The sequence below is a fragment of the Gallus gallus genome, chromosome 4 (genome assembly GCF_016699485.2).
Source record: "Gallus gallus isolate bGalGal1 chromosome 4, bGalGal1.mat.broiler.GRCg7b, whole genome shotgun sequence".
Classification (NCBI taxonomy): domain Eukaryota; kingdom Metazoa; phylum Chordata; class Aves; order Galliformes; family Phasianidae; genus Gallus; species Gallus gallus.
This window is the reverse complement of record NC_052535.1, coordinates 3836920-3859923: the sequence shown is the minus strand read 5'-3', so window position 1 is coordinate 3859923 and position 23004 is coordinate 3836920. Positions and strand designations below refer to the sequence as shown.

The window sequence follows — 23004 nt, the reverse complement described above, 5'->3', positions numbered from 1 at the left end:
AAAATCCACTGCTTGTTATTACTTAGCAGGAGATGCTGAGCAGCTTAAAAACCACTGATGATCTGCTGAGCTTCCATGCCTCCAGCCCGGTTGCTTTAGCAGAAGGTGGTATTGAGAATGGGAGAGGTGGCTGTTGGGGTCCTTCCTATGGGAGAGTTACAGGCAGTGGGGTTATGGCCCTCTGTTAGGGATGGCTGTGGGGCACTGGGGTGCTTTGGGGTTGGAAGGGCTTTCTGCACAGCTCAAATCCCCCTTCACAGAGCGGTGTTTCATAGCAAAAAGTGCTCCCAAAACCTTTTGGGATTTGGTGCAGCAGTTCATTGAAGTATAGATCTAAAAAGCTGCGTATACCTGTGAACACAGACCCTCGTGGATTATGGAGTGGCTGTTCTTTGTTACCTGCTTTGATATCACCACTTAAAGCAGAGTTAGCAGTAAGCCTGGTGTGCTCTGTTTTATATAGATGTTATACTTGCTATTGGATTCTTGATAGAAAGAGAACTAATTAAGGAGATGGGATATCATCAGTAGATTTTTCTTCCCTGAGATTTTATGAGCAGTAATTTGGAAAGAGCCATATTAAAGTCATTGAGAAACAAGTTAATGCTGCGTTTCCGAGAATATTACCCTTCTACCCAAAGATTATATTCAAGAACAAACAGTGTACAGTAGCTAATTGCTAGCTGACACATTATAATGGCTTTATACTTCCCAAATTGAATCAGTCTGGTTAAAGAAAAAATGTCTTGCAGTAACTTTTTAATTATTCAACAATGTATTTCTCAAAGAATAATTGAATCGCTGCTCGAGGCTGTAGGGAGCAAGTTGGACCAGTGGATATTGACCACATTTGCAACCCAGCTGACACTGCTGCTCTTAAATAACCTCTGCCAGGCTGTCTCCAGGTTGCTGCCTTATGTTCCAGATTGATGGCGGGTATCTGTTTTTCCTCTCTAAATTAAGCTGCTAGGAATTCATTTCTCTGATTGTTCCTTTCTGTGCTGCAGGCAAAAAAAAAAAAAAAAAAAAGCAGTGCAATATTATAAAATCCACAGAAATCTGTAAAGGAAACCTATTAATGGAGTGAAGGAAAATAGCAAATGCACCTTGCGTGCCTTGAACCCTCATCGTTTAGGAAACATGGAGATGTGGCACTGAGAGACATGGTTATGGCCATGGTAGGGTGGGTTGGGTTGGACGTGGTGATCTTAGAGGCCTTTTCCACCCTTAATGATTATGTCTGTGCCCTGTGTGGTTTCTCACCGGTGGTGGTGGCCATGCAACAGGCAGAGATGCAGAAAGGAACTTGGGATGTTCTTGGTGGAAACTGGCCATCCCTCAAACCGCTTCCTTGCTTCGCCTCTCAGCCTGCTGAGTTGGAGAAGATAACCCTCCCTGCAACAGGAGGGTCTTGCTGGGTCATGCAGCAGAGGTGGTATGGGCATAATAGCGTGCACAGTGAGTTGTGCTCCTCAGCATGACTTTGGTTGGCCTGGCTCGCTCCTCTCTGTTTTTTATGTTGTGTTTTCCCTTTGCTGCGTTCTCATCATTCAGGCAATTCTGCTCCTCTTTCCAGGAATAAAGCCGAGGTTTGGTTGTCTAAGAAACATCATACTGCATGGATCTAACTTAAAACATAACGGGTATGTCAGTGTGCTGTGGGGCCCTGTTCCAGGAAATGTCTCCACTTGGGAAAACTGCATCAGCCTGTGCTGAAAATGAAGCCAATGTGTTTTTTTTTTTTGCTTGACTGGTCCCTACTGTTAGCTGTGCCGGGACGTCAGTGCGTGCCCTGTGGTCTGCTGCCCAGGTCTGCCCATAAGAAACAAATACTCTGTTTTGTGTTAAACATGGAATGAACAAAACACTGGAGGGAAATGCTGACTTCAGAAGTTGTGCTTTAATTGCATGTCATGGATTATAAATGCAGAAGGAACAACTGTGATCATTTAGTCCAACTTCCTCTCTACCTATAAATAACAATAAACAGCCTTTTGCTTAAACACAAAGCAGCTTTCTCTGGTGGATTAAATGCTGCATACTGGCGGTGCTAGAAAGGAGGAACATCTTGTTTGCGTTATTTTATGCACATTTGAAAGGCTCTGCTCCAACGGAGGTCATGGCTCTGTTGAGCAAAAGGGCATCAGTGCAGCGGAGGAGTTGGGTCAGTGAGGGTGGGAGCTGAGTGGGGTGTGCTGGTTTATGTATGTATGGAATGTTGGGTGCTGCTGGGAATGGGGTGCCACGCTGCAATGGGAATGCCGTGGCAGCCCTCTGTTTGAGCCTGGGTGCAGATGGGTCCTCCCAGGCACCCACACTGCTGCTGCAGCGCTGAGGCTCTGCAAAGCATCTCGTGGCACTCTGCTGTGACTGGAGGATGCGGTGAAAAATGACTTGTGTGGCTGTGTTTCCTTCTTACCAGTCCCTCCTCAACGCCCCTGAGGTCCACCGGGCTTTGGAGGTGATGGTCCCCCAGCACTGCCTGCCCTGGTGTGACAGGCGCTGTTATTCTAAGCATTAGTGTTTGTGTGCATCTTACACGTTATAGTGCTGCATTATTTAAAGGGAATGCATTATTGAACAGTGCTCTGCTCAGCGTGGAGGGCAGGTCGCTCCCTGCCACCCCTGCTGCTCCGGCTGCTTGGTCAGGAGGCTGTCTTATGTAATCCCTGCAAGGTGATGTCTGAATCGTGGGTCGTAATGCAACAGGGTTGATTAACAGCAGTTCTCTATCAATGGGGAATGTTAGAGGAATGTGTGCAGAAGACATCTATGTTGTCACACTGCTTTCCTGCTCAAGCGTGTGAAACCACAGTGATCATTACTTACTTCATAAGGACGTGCTTCCGAAAATGGAGGGCTGTAGATTCACTGTTATGCCCATAGTCCTATCTTCTGCTGTGGGAAGAGTGAGGGAGTGGGGAATTCTCTTTCACATCCCCCTGACAAAATGTATATAACAATTACAAGCATAGAATAAGAACGTTTGTCCGAGCTAAATGTTTATTCACTTCTGCTAATCAGAATGGATTCGAGAGTGGGCCACAGTCAGTGGAAGCAGTGCAATCACTCGAGCACTGTGGCAGATTTAAATCAGTAATAAAAGCCCTGGGGAAATTAACAAGACAAAACATTAACCACAGACTAAACATTAACATATATTAGCATTTTTATTACACCTGTAGAAATGGCAAACGGGCTTGGTTACTACTATTAAAAAGTTTATGTTCTATCCCCCATCATCGCAATGTATATTTTGTTTTGAGCCCTTTAGAATTTAATTAAGCCGATTTCTGTCGCTGCGTTTGAGTAATAGACTTCAGGTTCACTTTTATGGTGACTTTGAAGATAAAGAACGCCTTCGTCCCCTGTTTATAATGCTAATGATACGAGTGACATTTAGCAGAGCGGGCTGTGAAAAAGCCACAAGGAGAGGGGAGGCAATGCCAGGGCACGGAGCTGCTCTGCTGTTCTCGGGGATGCAGCATGGGGTGATGCTCAGGGCTTTGTGGGTGCTCCAAAGGCAGCGTGTTTTCTCAAGGTCTTTGATGGTCTGTTCTGAGTGAGGCTGCATAGTGTGGCAAATCGCCCTTTCCGGGGCTGTGTTCAAATCACTTACAGTCGTTAATCGCTTCGCAGTTTAATGCGCGGCGTCTCCCGAAGGGAACTCAGAAATAGGTATAAAATGACATATGTGAACTGCGGAGAGTGGAGAAGATTGCAGGAGGAAATCTGTAAAAATGAGGCCATCCCCTGGAGGGGGTGGGGGAAGGAGGAAGGAAAAAAAAAAACAAGTACCGTCTCTTCCTGGAGAATGAATCTATAGGCAGAAGAGTTCACAGAGAAGACAAATGGAAACTCAAAGTTTAAGCAGAGGTCAAATACAGGAAGCTGTCTTTTGGAGCAGAGCTTGTGGTCCGGATGGGAAGCTGCTGCAGCAGGTACCCGGCTCGTCTGGTGCACTCTCATCTTCCAAGGGAGAGCTGATAAGCTTTTTTCTCTTTCCAGAAAGCTTCTAGGAAATTACCTCTTGAATGCTCACAACTCTTAGAGGTGGTGCTCAGATTGGTGTGGGGCATCACACATGTGCTGCCTCCCAGCTGTGGGTGCCCCATCCCCAGGCTGGGTTGTATGGGGCCCTGGGCAGCCTGAGCTGGTGGGGGGCATGCAGCCCTTAGCAGGGGTTGGAATGAGAGGGGCTTTATGTTCCATTCCAGCCCAAGCCGTTCTGTGATTCCCATGTGTCTATTGCAAGTCAAGTCCTCTGGCACCTCTAAATGAATGGAGGAGCGCTGAGATGGGCGGATGGTGCTCCATTAGGGTTTTCCCTGTGCTCTTATCAGATCAATGCTCCCTCCCAGGCAGAGCCATTACTCAACCCCTGGGGTGTGGGAGACAGCTGCCCACTGCCTGTGGGGACATCCCTAGGCTGGGCTGCCCCGAGGCTGTGGGGCAGATGGGGGGGTGTGTGGTGGTCAGTGGGAGGCAGTGTCACACTGCATCGTGCTTGCTTGGAGAATGCTAATGAAATCAAGGAATTAGCAAGTTTATTAATGAGATGGAGCAGGGAAACCTGACTTTGGCTGTTGAAGTAGTGGTGGTGATGGGCACTTGTGAAAGTCTGGGGATTTGGGAGGGCGTTGTGTTGTGTGCCCTGGCAGCCATTTTTAATTCTCGTATAAACTAACCGAAAAAGCCCAACCCATTTTGCCTAAAAATCATTCTGCCATTTTATTATTCCTTTTCTGTAGCGTAATGCTTCAAGATACAGCCTTTTCTGGGACATGAAATAAGACCGCAACGTTCTTGCACTGAATGTACTTCTGACAGGGACTTGTGTGTGTTTATGATGCCTCTGACAATGATTGAAGCCACAGATCCATCGGCTTCGTTCTGTGGGTGTGCTTTGCATGCCACGTTTGTCCCTTTGTCCCATCTCAGATTGTCATTTTCTGGACTCTAAAATTTCAAGCTTGCTTTAGAATAGTAATGATGATCGGGAAGAGCTTGGGGAACAGAGTCCATGTGTTTTAGTTGCAGATGGGATGCAAAGAAGGGGGAAGGATGGAAACAGACTTGCTGAGATGTTGTCCCAGGACCATTGGTGGCCCAGCAGGCTGCAGCAGATGGCTCGTGAACGCCTTTCCCCTCTCCAATGCGCACGCGATCCTGCCCCTGCAAATGAGCAGGCAATCTGTTACTTCTACATCCCCTCACTTTGCTTAATGTTCAAATCCCAGCTGGATTTTTGACTGAAAAGTGACAATCATTTGGCTGCGACTTCGCAAGATGAGCTACGCATTGGTGTGTTTTTTTTTACTGAGAAGGTCAATGGGTCCTTGAATAAATAACTAAGTAAGAACTTGCAGCACATGCTGCCCAAACTTTCCAACTTCATGCTTGCCAGAACTACATCTGCTGCCCTGTTTTGGGGCTGTGTTTGTGAGAGGGCTGCCATTTGGGGCTCTATCCCTTGCACTCTCCTGCGAAGCCGCAGTGCTGCCCGGGCCCAGCTCTGGGGCTCAGCTCAAACTGCAGTGGGGTTGCATGGCCCCGTCCACCCGGGTGCTTTGCTTTTTGAAGTGGTGCCTCAGATGGTGCCATTGTTCCTGCTGTCACTTGGGCCCTCCTCTCCCATTCAGCACGCTTCAGCATCCTTGGAAAAAAAAAGCCTTGATCCTGGCCTTGCTCTTCTCTCCGAGTTCAATAGGCTTTGCCAGCTGAAAGGCCGCTTTCAAAGGGGGAAGGGGGGCTTTTCAGAGCTGGGGGGAAATCAAAGGGAATCATCACAAATGGATGCTTAAAATAACCGACCTTTTCCCGTGTCTCTCCTCTGCTTTGCATTCCTGTGCGGAATGTGGGTGCGATGGTGGAGCCTTTGTTGCTGCTCATTTTGTGCCCTCTGTCTCTCAACGTCTGCGTGCCCTGTCTTTCCCCTTTGGGGTTTGGAGCAGATCCCATCTGTGAGCCCACCACTGTCTCAGAGGGCACCTTTTGGGATGAGATGTGCAGCACCCCATACGTCTTCATAGAATCATTTGAGTTGGAAGGGACCCTTAAAGGCCATCTGGTCCAAATCCCCTGCACTGAGCAGGGACACTCACAGTTCCATCAGTGCTCAGAGCCTCATCCAGCCTGACCTTGGGTGTCTGCAGGGGCACCCGCCATCTCTTTGGGCAACCTGTGCCAGTGCCTCACCACTCTTATTGGAAAAAACTTCTTCCTTTTTTGATCTAAATCTTCCGCCTTTTAGTTTGAAGCCATTTCTCCATGTCCTATAGCAACAGACAGAAGCTGCAGTGCCTGGCTTCCTGTGTGACTTCACTTTTACTTTGTGCTGTATGGCATCCTGAGCAAAGAAACTTCCACTCTTGATAACGAAACAGGTGATGTTTCTAGTTTATTTGCCCACCCAAATGCAGGATGTAATAGAATGGAATTAATCTCTTCTTGCACATCAGATGCTCTTAGCTTTGGGCAGAGGGTGTGCTTTTAATCTGGTGTGCTGCTCAGGGCTGTTCATCTTTGCTGTGATGTGGAGCTCCATGAGGTGCTGCTGGGATCGTATTGTAGGTATGTGGTTGGTTCCAAGCCTGGATGTGGGAGGTGGGATGAGGCTTGAGGAAAGTGGAATCAGCATTGGCTGTGGTGCCTTTGTGGTCCCTGAGTCTTCTCCAAGTGTGCCCAAGTCCTGCAGAAATGTTGATAGGTTTGGTGAGTTGATAGCTGTACTGGAAAATCTTTAGTAGTCTTTTCCAACCTCAATGTCTCTATGATTCTAAGCAGTTTAGAAGGCAATTCCTAGCGTTGGGTTGGCCTGGTGGTGCCATGATGGAGTAGCTGTCCACCGTCAGCATCCTGCAGAAGGAGATGGGCACAGATCCACCTGCGGTGGGATTGCAGCAGCAGTGCCCTGAGGCTGGCACAGAGTCACGGGGCAGCGGCCATGTGGGAGAACTTTAATGAGGTCTTTTGGATTCTTGCCACTGCAGCCACTTACCGAATCATCATCTGTATGCTAATGACCTAATTTGTGTCATTAACAGAGACCTGTTAATCAAGACCTCCCATGGCATGACTCAGCTGGAGCCGCAGTGTTTGCTGTATTTCAGACCATGATTTTCTTTCAATTAGCAATGATACGTATGATGCTCATCCCTGGGTACCAGCAGCATGAGCTCTGCAGATGCTGAGCTGCTTTGAGCTGCAGAAGGGAGGGCTCAAGATCTGCCTTTTGAAGGGAGGTGTTTCCTAACAGCCTGGCTGGAGAGGTGGAGCATGGTACCCTGAGGTGCTGCGAATTTGAGGAAGGAAGTAATAGGGAGTAATAGGGAGCATCTTGAGCATCCTCCTGCCAGCATGAGCTTAACCCAACAGAAGGGTGCTCGTTCAGGAGTTGAGCTGCATCCTTACGGCAATGGTTTGTTTTCAGGCACTGGGATGTGCATGGAAGGGAGTCCATCACACATCACCTTGGCCTGCAGGCTGGGTGTGTGCATCCTTGTTGGGATGATGTCTTCACCTTCCAGGGCAAGATGTGTGACATCTTTAAAAAGCCTCAAGATCAGACTCAAGTGGGTCTATGCTCACAGGGAGATCAAGTGCATGGGTGTGTTCTCTGCTAATTATTTCACTTCTTTTTTTTTTCCTTGGAGTGGGAAATTGTAAGTGAAATGAGAAGTAACGTAGAGTCCTAAATCCATTCTGAGAGTGATTTGGGAACTGCGGGGTTGCTGGAGGTAAACAGTAGCATACAAAGTTCCTAACCCTCCAGACAGCAGTGTGCATCTTTGCAGTCTTATGTGCTATGTACATAAGTACTTATGGCCCTGAAATTCCCTCACGCTGTGGTGCTTGTGTGTTCCAGGTCAGCAGGCTCTGCGGTCACGCTCAGCAGAGGCAGTATCGATCCACTAATTACCCCGAAGACCTCTTCATTGACAAAAAAGGCCTGAAGGTGACTCACATAGAGCAGGAAGAAACGCTGTCGAGCAGGAGGAGGTGAGTGCACACAGTGCCATTTCTGGGTTTCCTGAGCATCGCTGTTGTGCCAAATATCCCCCCAGGTATAGCTGTAGGTAGAAACGGTGGCTGTCAACTTGAAGCAACGTGCAGGCCAGTGGGCTTATTTCACTTTATTTCTGTGCAGCCTTTCACAATAGTTCAGAAATACGTACGGCCTTCCACTGCATATTACAAAGTGAAGCAGGTGCTGTGCACTTACTGCTGTTGTAAATACAATGAAAATCTGTGCAGAAAAGGGCAAATTCAGACCTTCTTGTACCTGGGGCTGGACTAGCTTGGAGCAACAGAGCCACATTCCTGATATGGTTCCCATAAGGTAGCAGCAGGACTTGCATTCCTCCCTTGTCTCGACATGTTGGAGATGTTGTTTGGGGACTATGCAGCCTCATGAGATCTGCTGCAACAAATCACACGAGCTCATACCTGCAGATACGGAGGAGTTTCTCCTGTCTTCTCCCTGTCCTGCTTGGAGCTCTGGGCAGCAGGAAGGCTTTCTTCTTTCTTCTCTCCCTGATGCTGCTTGGGTGTGCAGGATGTGAGGAGCTGGGCATGACATGAATTGGCTTAGGGCTGGTGGGACAGCAGACCATCTCTTGTTTCGCTGTGCTTGGTATAAGTGACTGGCCCTCCCTCCTTACATCGCAATATGTGACTGCAGGAGGTGGTTGCCCAAAGATATGTGCAGGAAGGTTGGATCTGAGCTCCCACCCTGTGTAAGGGCTTTGGGGTTCCCCAGTCAAACCCTTGTTTATTGGTGTGGATAGGGGAAGATGGGTTGTGATAGGCTGGCAGGCTGTGCTGCGCTCGGCCAGGGGAGGACTCGAGTTCCCACTGCTTCTGCTTCCACCTCCTCCTGCAAAACCCAGCACAGGGCTTTCCCTTGTTTCGTCTGCCCCCAGCTGGCAGCCGGGAGCTTGGGCTGGAGAGGAGACCCCGAGCCCACAGGAACCTCAGCAAATCCCTGCTCCTGGAGAGGGATGCAGGGAGCCTGGCACCTCCTGAGGAATAACCGATTGCCAGAGGGATAAACGTACTGAACTGCAGCCAGGAGGTCGTGAGGCCAAGCCTCATCTCCTATGGTTCCCTGCTACTCATATTCCTATGCTCTGTGCAACATTTACCTAATCAGATCTGCTGTCATTTCCCGGTGATAGCTGTTGAGTGCCCTCAGGTGACCTCTTCCATTGCAAGGTGCAGACCTAAGCTGCAAGAACCGCTGCATTCCGTGCCCCATTTCTGGCTGCTGCCGGAGCCCTGGGCTTGACCCATGCTCTGGCCCTTCTGGACCACTGCTGGAAGGGATCTGCCTGGGCTGGGTGACCCTGGAGCTGCAGTGGGCTGAGGTCCGACTGCATCCCCTCCATCGGGACAGTTCTGCCCTGAGAAGTGCATATTCAGCCCTTGACTGAATATCATCAGAGAATGATGCACGGTACTGCTTGAGGTCACAGACAAGATTGATGCTTTGTGGCCTGTTTGTACCCTGCTGTCCTCTTGTTGTGTTTGGCCGTGTTGGCTGCCTTCACTGCTTAAATGCCATCAACCCCATATGTTCCTTTTGAGACTGAGAACCAATTTTTCCCCCTTCCTTCCAGGGAACTGATTACGAAGCTGAAGTCTCACAGTGATTTTTACAGCACCTTGCCAGAGTACATCTGCAACCACAGCTCTGCTGTTCAGAATGACACCGTTTGCTGGAACGGGCAAGAAGTCGTGGAGAGGTGAATCATTTCTTCCTTCCCTTTCCCCAGCACTGCTCATCATTTCTTATCCAGACCAGGACCCTGCTTACTGCCTTAAGAACCCTTTGGCAGAACTGGCATCTGCTCGTGTTGCAGCTCAGGTCAATGTGCAAAGCGTGGAGGGGAGAAGTGGCTGTGTGCTGCCCTCCACTGAGCTCTCTGCTCTGCTGTGAAATCCCTGCAGCCACAGGCAGGCTTTGTTGCAGCGAGCCAGGGAGAGGGGAGAGGCAGCAGCTCAGCACAGCCATGCACAGAGGTTATGGGGTGGGTGCATGGGGGGGCACGTGCAGGCTGCACTTGCTGTGATGGTGATAACAGAGAAGACAAGACTGGGATTCATAGCATAAAATAGAGGGGGGAGGAGGGGAATGTTAATAAAAATGGAGCATTTTCTTGCGAAAAATGTCTCTTAGGAACGTAAATGTGGAAATAGAACTTGGAAATGTTTTTTTTTTTTTAATAATTACATTTAAATCTTCTTTAATAACCCCACTTTGCAAAGCATCTTTTGCTATTAAGTCGTTTGCATAAGGGAAGAAGTAGAAATAAGATCAGGAAGCTGTGAGTTGTTGAGATATTAATTATAACTTCTTGATTCAGTAACCTCCAGTGGTGATTAGCCTGCACTTGCAATACTGGCCTGAAACACTGAAGGAACCAAAATAGCATCAAAATGTATTTGGAAAAGAATTACTTGAGCATCTAAGATTGCAACCTTCGCCAGTGGTGCTGCTTCACGTGGAGCTGAGAATGCCAAAACAGAGTGCTCTGGGCTTCCTGGCTGGGGATCCCTTTCAGGAAATCTGAGAGCATTCCTGACAGTCAGGTGCATTCCAGGAAACCCCAACCACCAGTGTGTTTGTTCAGCCTTTTCCCCCAGAGGGAGCCAAGCAGCTGTTTGCTGCGTAAAAGTGCTTTTGCAGGCTGCTCTGAGAATGCTGTGATGTGCCTGAATTTCTGGTGCAGCGACAGCCGTTCTCCTGCTGGACTGATGAGCAACTGCTGGGCCTTGTTCAGAGTCCACCTTGCTGCTTTGCATGGGAAATGTGGTGCTTTTTGAATCTCTGGTTTCAGTTTCAGGCTGTCGAGATGATAGTTTGTCCTGCGTGTGTTACTGCTGTCAGAGAGGGGTTGGAATTTCTGGGGTTGGTGTGTGACACAAGAGGCCTGCGGGCACCTAGGACAACACAGGGATGGATGGGTGTGCGCTGTGTTATTGTATCTGGTGCTGTGCAGATGATGGGCAAAGCTGGTTGGGCACTGCTCTGTCACTGAGTCTGCATGGACCCATCTGGGCTTTGCTGGTGTTCTCATAGGGCTTGAGGCCATTTACCTCTCACATCCTTGATGTAATCCTTAAGTGTTAATGAACTTAGAGAGAAACCCTGGGCCAGCCATGCCTTCCTGCTGTGTCACATTCCCCATACTAAGCCACGAACCACCCTGTTTCCTCCTTGCCCTTACCTCCCTCTGCCCTGATGGAGCACAGCATGCACCTGCGGGACTCCAGGTGCAATGTGCTCCACTGATGGCTCAGCACCACTCACTCTGCTTTCTGTATCTTAACTCCTCTTTAAGTGGTGCCTCTCACATTTTCTTTTATGTTGTTTTACCTTGTGGTCCTTTGTCTGTCCCATTTACTTCTTCTGGTTGGCCAACTTGACAGCAAGAATTTGTCCTCCTTCTGGGGATTGGTGTGTGGGTTAGTAGCTTGCTAACTTTCTCTCTTGGGGTTTTCAGATGTGATGCCTTGGCCTGTCAGAAGGCATACCTTGCCAGCTGTACAAGGACAACAGATTTCCCTGCTCATGCCCTGAGCAGTGCCTGTGTTTTTGCTGTGCTGAACACAAGCCAAAGTGGAAAGGAAAGAGAAAAGGCAACGAGCTGCTGTTTTTCAAACTTCTCAGTGTACAAAAAACATCCCATGCTGTGATTCCCACAGCTGACGCCCTGGCTGGATAATTAGCTCATGTAAAGCCTTCAGCTTAAGCCAAGTGGGTGTTGAGATATTGAACTCATCTCAGTTTCTATGGGAGTTAGAATCTCGGAGCTGATTTGAGCCTTATATATAGCACCAGGTTTTTACAGCATTTAATACTAAAAGCCTATTAAAATCTAGATTCTCAGAGTTTAATAATCTGCTTACGCTGGTATATTCCTTCCAAGCTGTTCTGAATAGAATGACAGCAACATGTGCCTGCCGCAGAACTTGTGAGTGCTTTAAGTATTGCTGTTAGATATTACCATTCCCAAACTGCTTCAGACGAACTCGTGCATTAATCTAAATCACCCACATAACTCTTGTTCTCCTTACACCAATTCCAAATGAATATATTTTTAGCACCTTGCCAGATCCTCTTCTTCAAGCTTAGGAGTCTCAGATTTCCCTGTTTTTTGCCAGCGTGCTGTGGTTTGTTTTAATCATACAAATCATAAACAATGAAAGCACAATTGGAAGCAAGGGAGAAAAATGAGATTCTGTAATTGGAACAAAGGAAATTCCATGCCAGCAATAACCCTTTAGCTCATGAAGGGTTTGGTTATTTCTGGCAGCGCTGCAGAATAGCTGATACAATGGAGTCCCCAAAGAGGGAGGCTGTATAACTTTTCAAGCACATAAAACACAGCTTTGTAGCAAATGTAAGCTATAATGAAAGGATAGTAGGCAAATTCAGTGGGTTATTGAGTGGCCATAATTGTTTCCAGAGTATTTCAGAAATGAAGACCATGAATCTTCCTATATTAAGCCTGCTGCTTGGTCTCAGGTTTAACCAATCCTTCCAGAATCTATTTGTCTTGAACTTTACTGAACTGATGTAAGAATGGAGGGAGGCTTCAGGCTGTCCTTTTACACTTCAAACTCCCATTGTTTGGCTATGAATAATGCAGTATTTGCTGTTCTTACCTGAGACTCCACGTTTTAATAAAAGCTAACATCTGCAGCACGCTTACCGCCTGCAGCGCAGCGCATGGAGTGGTTTGGAAGAGGCAGCATTGCTCTTTGGCAGGGAAATAATGCAGCAAAACCTCAGAGGGCCCTCATGGCAGTGAGACCGGGGCTGAGAGGAAGGGTGGAATTTGGAAACCCACCAGAAGATGTCTCTCTGATTTTAGGTCTGAGCGCTCCCCGCTGAGAGCGCTGTATCCTTCTGGTTGCTTTTGAAGAAACCTGCTCAGAGCTGCTGGTGGTGTAAATTGGCTGTGAGTTCTGGTATTTGCCCTTTTAAGGACTCCTGCCCTCCAAAGAGGCAAGGTTTGGCCATTGAAGTGGGGCCCTGTTTTGTAGCAGTCTGTGTTGCGCAGATCTGGTAGAGGAAGAGCCTGCAAACGATACTTGCTTGTAAATTGTACAGTTGCCTTTGAATAAGTACTGTGCAAGTGGAAGGCAAGCATAAATTGTTACTTGGATTAAAAAAAAATAGCTTACTTTTCTTTTTCTAAAAGGTGTAATTCTTTGTTTGGCTTAGAAGATTACTTTCTCTAAATCATATGTCAGGCTTTGCAGTAACTCATCTCTAATCCTAGCATGGCCAAGAAGGATGAACACACATATTACTTCTATTGCCATATATTTAAATTGCATTTGTCATCTTGTCTACCTTGCTCTGAAATGAAAGCCAAGAAAGAGCTGCGTTTAGACTGAGATGACCAAACATTCACAGGAGACGTTTGTGGATGGTGGGGAGGAAAGGAGGAAATCCCTTAATGTGATCTCACCCTTTGGCACTTATGTCCGGTAGATGAGATGGAGAACAAAGGGTCTATAGGTGTGCTATCCCTACAGAGGACTTGAGCTCATCAATGTTTTCATCAGGTGGTTGTCATTTAAGTTGTTTTTAGCAAGGGCTACATGACATTTGTCTTTGGAGAGCACTGTGACCCCAGCAAAAGCCTGTCCCCAGGGAGCCTGGGCAAGGAGCTGCTGCTGACCGACACGGAGGCACATCAAAGAGCAGAGTACTTTGAGCTTTGCTTATGAAGTGGAAGCCAAACCATGCTCATATTGCAACACTGATACCCCTTCAGTGCAGGGCTCCCATGACCATTGGGTGGACTTCACCCACTGTGTGTTTGCTCTCCGGCGCTGTTGTCCCCGTGGTAGAGGTGTACAGTGGGGTTGGTGGAGCTGCACAAACAGAAGGGGCTGTGCTTTTGGTGTATGTTAAAAGTGGCTCAGGATAGCTCAAATCTCTTTTTTTCCTTAACTGTGGCTGGGGAACCCTGGAGGAAGCGAGCCCACTCGGCACACAGGGGAGCTATGTGCCAGGAGCTCCTTGTCCTCCAGCTCTGTGGGGTCTCCAAAAGCATCTCCCTGTCCTCTTAAGGTCCTTGGGGGCCTGGCTGCTTGGCCCAGCCTGCAGAGAGAGATGCCAGCATTTCAGGAATGCTTGTCCCTTACTGAAACTGCATCTCAGAGTCCTTAAGCCTTGGTCTGGCTGCATCCTGCGTGCCTGAATGCATGGCAGCCTGCGCCTCTCTCCTGCAAGCTTGGTACCTTGCTGTAGCTGCCTTCCTCCCTTATACGTGACCTCGTGTAGGTATGGAAATCCTTTCTGGCAATGCTGCCTGAATTTCAGAAGGGCTTTCACCCACTCAGACCCGAGCTATTGAGTTCCTTCGTGTAAAGCTTCTTAGGAGAGAGATTGTAATAATTCAGGTATGCACCAAACAGCGGCTCAGTTCTGCTCTTACTAAAACCTGTGGGAGATTTATCCAGCTAGTTAAATCGCTTAAACCACAGGAGATTTTTTTCCACTTTAAAGTGTTTCTAAATTCAGTTCACAGCGACGTGAAAAAACGGTAATTCCTTTGGCACTGTGACAGCCCTGCGTTGTACGGACGACTGTGTTCAGCCGCCGGATGCGTTCCTCAGGTTGGCACGGTGGCACGAAGTGACTCTGAGACGAATGAGGAGCAGGTTGAGTGGTTCGCTGCTTCCCGTGTTTTGTTCCCCTGCAGGGGGTTAAATGCACTTCTGCGGAGCAGGGCTGCTCCGTGCTTGCGGCAGCGCTGGCTTCCCACGAGGTGGAGCTCAGAGCACGCGGTCCCAGCTGGTTTTTGGCCGGGGCTGTGAGCTCTCAGCCTGGAAGAAACCTCGGACTGAGTGGGGAAATGCCTTCCTGAGCCGGCAGCTATTGTGTCTTGGGTGTATCTGTGCTTGGTGCAAGGGATGCTGATGGGGATGCTGAGTGCTCGTATACAGGTAACCCCTGGTTGGTGTGGAAATAAACTTCAGCACTGTGTTTTTAAATGATGTGACTATTTCATCCTGGAGAAAAGTTGTTGGGGAGACCCAGTAGCAGCATGTCAGTATCTAAAGGGGCTGTAAGAAGGGAGGGGACAAGCTCTGTAGCAGGGTCTGCTGTGATAGGACAAGAGGAAATGATTTCAAACTAAAAGAAGGGAGATTTGGATTGGATGTTAGAAGTTTTTTTCCAATAATGGAGGTGAGGCACTGGCACAGGTTGCCCAGAGAGGTGGTGGTGCTCCATCCCTGGAGACACCCAAGGGCAGGGGATGGGGCTCTGAGCACCTGATGGAGCTGTGGGTGTCTCTGTTCATTGCAAGGGAGTTGGACTAGGTGGCCTTTAAGGGTTCCTTCCAACTCAAACAGCTCAATGACTCTGATTCTTTTTCATGCTGAGGACAGATTCCTGCTCCATGAGTGTAAATCCAGAGTTGACTTCACGTCCATAGGTGTCTTAATCTCTTATTGCTAATTTGGAGTTTAAGTGTAGCCAACCTCTTGTGCATTTCCAAAGCCCTCTGTGCACCCCAACAGCTGTTATGGATGATGATCCATGTGCCTCCTGCTTTCTCCCCCAAGCAGGGCACCCTCCCAGAGCTGGTCCCACCATCCCTCCCATCTCCATCCCCTCATTCCAATCACTGCACATTACCCCCCTGGCTGCATGGGGTGAAGGATCAATGCGTGCACATGGGATAGGAGCTGGCAGATGGAAACAGTCACCACAGTGGTCGGATGCAACACACAGGAGATGAGGCGTAGAAATACTCCTCAGGTTTACCCACAGCACCGGGAAAACAGACATACAGTAAGGCAGACTGTGCTTGGCGTTATCTTGGCAGTGTGCTGGGTTCTGGCAGCGTGTGCTTGGGCTGTCAGCTCTGGGAGATGAGGGCTTGTTTTGTGTTTGCACAGTGCCGGGGCCCGTAACTGGGGCTGCAAGGAATGCAAACAACCCACAGCTCAGGAAGGCACCAGTGTGCTGCAGTGAGTGGTCTCGGCCTCTTACTGAGCTCCTGGAGCCCAGGCTGAGGTCAGTGCAGGTATGCTTGCCTCACGTCCCAAGTGTCACAAGCTGTTACCCCAGTACCTGGAGTGCTTTTCTCCAAAGAAAGGCATGCTCTGATTCCTGTGATTTCAATTTATTTGCTAATTGCTGATGAAAAAGCTGAGAGCTGGCTTGGCCACGCTGCTCTGCAGAGCATCCCTGCAACCTGCCTGGGGAGGCTGCACCTGGGGGTCTCTCAGCTGCTCTCAATCTGCTTCACGTGTGCTTTACTGGCATGCATCATGCCCATGTAAATCCAGGATATTGTATGGTGCAGAGCCCAGCACTGCACCGTCAGGTTACATTCTGCCTGAGCAGTTACTTTGATCCCCAAGGCTGGATCTCATCAAAGGCTGAAATCAGTTTTGTTTGACAACACCTATTTTCCATTAGCGATGTTGACAGCATTAATTATATTCTGATGCTTTAATTCTTTATTATTGAAATCACACATCAGCGATAGTCATTATTTTGCAAGGGGCTGATGTTATGCTAATCAGCTTGCAGCTAACTGGGTCATCCCACTCATTTTTTTTGGCTGTGGGCACACTACCACTCTTGTACTGGAGTCTCTGTGGTCTGCCAAGACTTATTTTAAACAAACATGAGCAAGCCAGAATTTCTCAGCCAGCTCTCTTAGGACTCTTGGGTGCAAGCTATGTGATAATATTTATCCCTGTTGTATATTGTTTAATGTCTTCCTTGGTTACTAATGGTCTGGAAAGGAGTTCATTGTCCTCAAGTGATGCAAGTACATCATCTTGCTTCTTTGTAAAGGCAGAACGGATATTTATGGGAAACTTCTGCCTTTTCTGTGTCATTATTAACTGTTTTATTCTCTCCATTTTTGAAGGGACTGGTACTTAGTTTCGTTTGTGCTGATCTCTGAAGATCTCTTCTGTGTTAGCCCATTGGATCACGGTCTTCTTTGTTCTCATTCCTGCAGGTACAGTCCCCACATCCCAAGGAATGGAGCAAAAGCTCAGCCTGGTAACCATGAAGGGAAGATGAAAGGTCCTGAGCCAGTGATCAGCCAGATCATTGACAAGCTGAAACACATCAACCAGGTCTGTTGCAGGCTTGCCAGCAGGGATGGTTCCAGAGTGGGTGGTTTCCAAATCAGTCTGACTTCCCCTACACTGTCTTTGGGCTCAGCCAAACAACCCCGGGCAGCTTTGGGTGCAGAGCTGGTGCCACCTTGGCCCCACTTGTTGCCAGCTCATGTAGCAGATCCTTCTTCAAGCCCTTGGGCTAAATAGGAGCATTTGGGATCAGCCTGTGCCTAGGTGCTGGATGCATCCCTGTGCTACACCTCTGCTGGGTGTTCATCCCTGGCACAGTGCAAGGTGGTGCTGCTGTGGTGTCCCTGAGCATATGGTGCTGGTGTATGTCAACGTGGCACGTGCCCAACATCAACTCTATTTGAAGTCCCCTTTTGCTTTGCAGACAGAGAGGGTCACTTGCTTCTTTGCTGTATGTCCTTGGAAGTCCTTTCCTCGTCAGTGCAGGGACAAGTGGCCATTAAATGGGGATGTGGCAGAGCTGGCTGAGATCCTTTCTGCCATGCTGGGAGCTTTCTTCCCATGGTCTCGGACCCGGTGTCGTTGCAGGGAGACAAGCAGTATCATGTCTCTACCCATTGTGCCAGCCTAGGTGAAGTCTGTGAACAAGCCCCGCTGCTGCCAAGGTGCGAGGGGGCAGCTCTGTCATGTGTTCAGGTGGCGAAGGCTGAGAGCTCTGCAGAGGAAACTGCCTTTCACACAGTGCAGCTGCTGCAGGAAGAGTTTAACTTCCCAAAGCTCTCCTACAGTGTTGCCTGGAGCCAGCCCTGCCTTCCCCATGAACTAGACTGGGGTCTGGCTCTGCAGTCTGTGTTGCTGTGCCTCTCAGAGAGGATCCTACAGGCTGACAGCTTGGACCTCTGTGCTCTCTGGGAACAGCCAGGCAAACACTTGGGTAGTAACGCTGTCTTCCAGCAAGACTGAGCTTCCCACTCTCCCTCAGAAGAGCTTTTCCTGGTGAGGGCATTGCCCACGATGGCCCCTGCATGATGCTTTTGGCAGCGGCAGCTTCCTGGGGTTCAGCCCAGCTGCACCGGGGCCGGTGGGTTGGGAGGGCTGAGCTGCCTGAAGTTGCTGGCGTAGCGACTTTTCTGCTAACCTCTGCTTTCCTGCTCCCACGGCTGTCGGGGACTGTTGTGACAGCAGCTTGTGCTCGGAGCCCTGCGATGCCGACACGCCTCGTTAACCACTGCCTGGGAGTGGGGTGCTTGGGGTCCCCGGCACACGGTGATGGCAATGCAGCCATGCTGCCTTCACGTGTGGAGCTGTGCCATCTGCCAACAGCACGTAATTATTAAGGGAAGGGGGGGAGGTGAAAATAGCATAATCAGCTCCCTATTAAATGGGGTAGAGGGCAGGTTTCAACCTGCAGGTGATAATGATATTTTGCCGTTCGCAGTGAGAAAGTCGCACCGAACAAAACATGGTTATTAGTGTACTTGAAACTGCTGACATAAAGTAGTTGTGAAATGTTGGCTGCCAGATTAGGTCAAGTTAGGTCTTTGCTGAGCAGTTCAGGCTGCCAAGGAGCTGAGATTCATGGAACGAGAGACCCTGGGTAAACACAGCTCGGCTGGGTACAGCTGTGTGCAGCCCTGTCCTAAGAAAAACAGGGGTACGTGGGTGAACGTGGGCAGCTCCTGGGCTCTTATGGGGCTTTCTCTTGTTTGCTTGTAGTATCAGGTTGGAAAGTTGTAGCGTTGTGGGGAGCGGGTGAATTGTTTTGCTTTGAGCGGCAGAAACTGTAAGAGTTTGAAGAAATCAATCCCTTTGGAAAGTTGTGCTTGAGAAAAAGGGGGAGTAAAATAGGGAGAAAATGGAAAGTGATTTGTGAAAATTATTTACAAATGCAGCTATCGGTACTGAGGATTGATGGTAAGTGACTTATATCCTGGTAAAGTATCATGGAATCATAGAATGTGAGTTGGAAGGGACCCATAAGGACCATGCTGTGGATGTTACTTAAATTTGGGATTTTGGGTGTCAGAGCGAACCATCGCATTTATTTTCTTGGCCTACTGAAGTTCTGTGATCTCCTTCACATCTGGAACACATCTTGAAAACCGACGAAGTAGGAAATGTGGAAGGAGCAGCTCTGGATGAATTACAGTTGTTTTTCAGGTGTTGGCTCCGGATCTGGGAAGCAGTGTGGGCTCCCAGGGTGGGGAGGGCTGAGAAATGGTGCACTGACCCAACACGATGGGCAGTGGTTTCTGAGGGTTTTCAAGCATCCAGAACCTTTAAGAGAAAAGAACATTCGTAATGCTCAGAGCTCTGACCTTGATTCCTGTGTGACCACAGGTATATTATGGGACAAGTACAACTTAATGGAATCCTCCTCATTTGTTGTGCTGGAGGTGCAGGTCCTGAGTCCATACAGGTGGACACAGGAGCCGTGCCAGTTGGTGCAGTTCTTGTTAACTTCAGGCTGCCCACATCATTGAATTAATGTGCCTTTTTTCAACAGGGCACCAACTGAAGTCGGGTGAACTTGTTTGGTGAACGTATTGCTTGAGGAAACCATTAGTTCACATCTCCTCCAACTGAGTCTGGTTAAGTGCGGGCAGACAGCAGGAATTCTCTTCAGACTTCTCCAGTTTGAAACAAGTGTTGTTTGTGCAGCAGAACCAAATGCACACAGACTGAAAAGAGTGCAGAAAAGCGAGCCTGGAGAGAAAAGGAAGTCAACAAGTTTGCCAGCTTGCATTAGCGTGGTCTGAGCACCTTTTATCACGCTACAATGAATGAGCGAATGAAGCGCGGCCATCTGAGCGCTGTGTTGCCTCAGGTCGGCTCCTTCTGGATGAGTCACACTTGGTGCCCACTCATCACATTGTAACCCCAGACCATTTCTGTTTGGTTTGAATGTGAGGTTGTGGGTGGTGCTATTTTTTTTTTTTTTTTTTGCACATTGGTGGGCGAGATAGTTTATTATGGCTGTGTTGGATGTGAGGGTTTCTTTTCAGTTCTGTTAGAGGTCTACCAAGTTGTGATTTGAGTTATTTTTGCTCTGTGCCCAGAGGCAGGAATGGCCCATCCATAAATATTAGCGTTGTTATCTCAGCTGGGAGGCCAAGGGTCACCTTCAGGAAAATGAGTTGGAATCAGTTCCTAACTTTTATTTCCCAGAGTGAATGGGGTCCGTTACTGTCTAGAAGGGTTTTCATTCATCCCACACGTGAGAATATATTGAAGTGGAAAGGTTATTCATTGTCAGCACGAGGTCTTGCTCCATTTTTTGTGACTTGGTAGCATCCCTAGGTGAAAAGCAGTGTGCAAATGAGTTATTTCCTCTGCTCACTCGATTTTCTCCCCACTGTGGGGATGGGCTGACAGATGGGAATGAGGTTTGAGCCTTAGCTTACCTGCAAAACAGCATGGTGAGCTGGGGCAGTGGTTGTTCCTGTTTTGCGGGTGGGCAGATGGAGCAGTGACATCCCATACAAAGTCTGGGGCAGAGCAGCATCTCCTGAAGTTTAAGCTTCTGCCCATTTCTGATCTCTCCCTATGCTTAGATGAATCCTATTGCTTATCATAGGACGATCTCTAGGAGGAAGAGCACAGTTTTAGAAGAGAAGGGAGGAAAGAACTGCACTAAAAATGAAGAATAAAATCCATAAAAGGAAAGTTAAGTGAGGGAGATGTGCTTTTACAAGACTGAAGGGGCTGGAAACGTATTGTACATTTCCAGACACTGGAGTTAAGGGCTCATTTAGAATATTTCAGATATACTAGAGTCTGACAGTTCTTTGGTTTCCACATCAAACAATCTGTAATTTATTGCCCCGTATAGGGACTGTGTTTTTATCATATTGCAAATTCTCTAGCCAGAAATCTAACTACCACATAAGCCCTTGAAAAAAAAAATAACAAAAAAACCCAAACCCTTTGGAGATCGGAATCCAGGCACTGTGTTTTCACAGACCCTGAGAAACCAACTCTGATTTATTTCCTTGGAAATAAGGGGAGCACAGGGTTTTGTGGAGCGTTACGGCTGGGCAGGATCTCGCTGCCTCTCCGCATCCGTGGCTCAGCCCTGCAGTGGGAGCCGTGTGAACAGACCCTGCACTGCTCTTCGTGGGCTTTACAGGAGGATGAGAGCAGCATTTCCAAGTTTTATGAGGCTGTAAAGCACGGAGCTCTAGATGGAGGGGAAGGGAAAAGAAAAGTAGGCGAAGAGGGGTGAATGGCTGAAGGCAAAATATACTTAGTTTGCGAAAGCATGTGCCAGAGGTTAAATAGCTGCGTTTGAAGCTGGCTTGATCAACCAATATATCTGATATTTGTTTGTGGGTTTAATGGCCTGTTTCTTGGAGGCCTGGCTGCTGGGAGAGGGCACGGCAGAGGTCATCCAGAAGTTAATTTGGAAGGAGGCCAAAAGGCCACAACTTGATTGAATCAAATGTAAACAAAATGGGCCTGGGAACAGCGCGGTACGTCCGAGGGATGGGGATGGGGGTGGCAGAGGGTCAGATCTGGTCCCCGCGTGGGGAGACCCACACATGGGCTGTGTATGGGGCATGGAGATGGTTGTCCTCCCAGGGAGGTGACAGGGGCTTGGGAATGGCCTTGTGGGCGCTGTCCCTGGTGGCTCCAAGAAGGGAAATCCATTGGGTGCGTGGTGGTAGACTGATGAGCTTTCAAGGCTGTATTTCTCTTTCACATGCGGTGGAATCATGGCTCTCTGTGTCCTGCCAGTCTCAGTGAGCTTCACTGCTCCCACCTTCTTTCAATTCCCTGCCCAGATGAAGCAGTGTAATGGTTAGAATGCACGGACTCCCAGATTGCTGAATGAAGTGATGCACAACGCTTGTCTCTAGAAAATACACTATTTAACTTGCACTAAACTGAGCCACTTTTAGCTCATTTTCCACTTCTAAACTAAATAAGTTAATGCTACGATATCCGAAGTGCTGTATATGTGTAATATAATTTATCAAGTCCTCAAAAGAAAAGTTAATAAACACAATAATTGCTTGGACACGCCTTTTGTTCAACATTATTAAACAGTTTGTAACAATTAAAATATTAAAACCACATGTTGTCGAAAGCAACCAGACGTTGCAATTATTTTTTACTAAGGCCATTAAACAAGACGACAGAAGATTTTTATTTTAATGATAAACGCATTTTGGAGTGAATCAGCTAATTCCTCTTTTACTGCACAAAATAGTGCATAGCTCCACCAAGTCTAGGCCTGGTATTTAAGGAGCAACAGTGCTGTCCTCTTGAGCTGTGCCTCCACTCTTGTTAACGCACCACTGTAAATGCTCTCTATGGAAGCAACAATTAGAAGATTTTGTAAGTCAGGGGAAGAGTGACCCTCTGGAAGCAGAACATAATTAAATTGGGACGTATCTTATTGTTTGGTGATGTTTTAAATCCAAAATCATTCTTCTCCTCCTCGCTTTCAGCACGCCAGCTATCATGTGTCAGGGGCATATCTGCAAACATCCCCGCGTTATCGGCATGGCTGTGGGAACGCTGTACCCGCAGGTCACCCTCAGTGGGTTTTCCTTAACAGCCTGAGATTAATTGAGCTCGGTGTGTTTGTGCGGGTGGTTTTAAGCAGATGGTGACTGGCTAACGTGTAATCTGGGCTGCGTCTGCTGAAGTTCCTTGCCGGTTTTGCATGTGGTCTTGCATGACACGGAGAAGCGTAACGAGTACACTGTTGAGCCCCACGCTTTTACTTCTTGTGGCAGTTAAATATGCTGAGGAATGCAAGGTATTTCCCATTTTAAGTAAGGAAAGGGTGGTAAATAGCTGTGTTTCTGGCAGTGCTCAGTGACGCTGGGGCCTGGCAGTGCTGAGCATCTCCTGGCTGCTGTCTGTCACTGACCCATTGCTTTTATCAGAGGTGGTGGCAGAAATCCTGTC

The 23004-nt window shown here is 48.2% G+C and overlaps 1 protein-coding gene across 1 annotated transcript in view; it reads left to right on the top strand.

Moving 5' to 3' along the window:
• GPC3 (glypican 3) overlaps positions 1–23004 on the top strand; it is a 113923-nt gene that overhangs the window by 55182 nt on the left and 35737 nt on the right. Inside the window, exons 4-6 of the mRNA XM_025150250.3 lie at positions 7868–8001; positions 9621–9746; positions 17010–17130. Of these exons, the coding sequence (XP_025006018.2) occupies positions 7868–8001; positions 9621–9746; positions 17010–17130 (381 nt within the window). The remainder of the gene's footprint in view (positions 1–7867; positions 8002–9620; positions 9747–17009; positions 17131–23004) is intronic.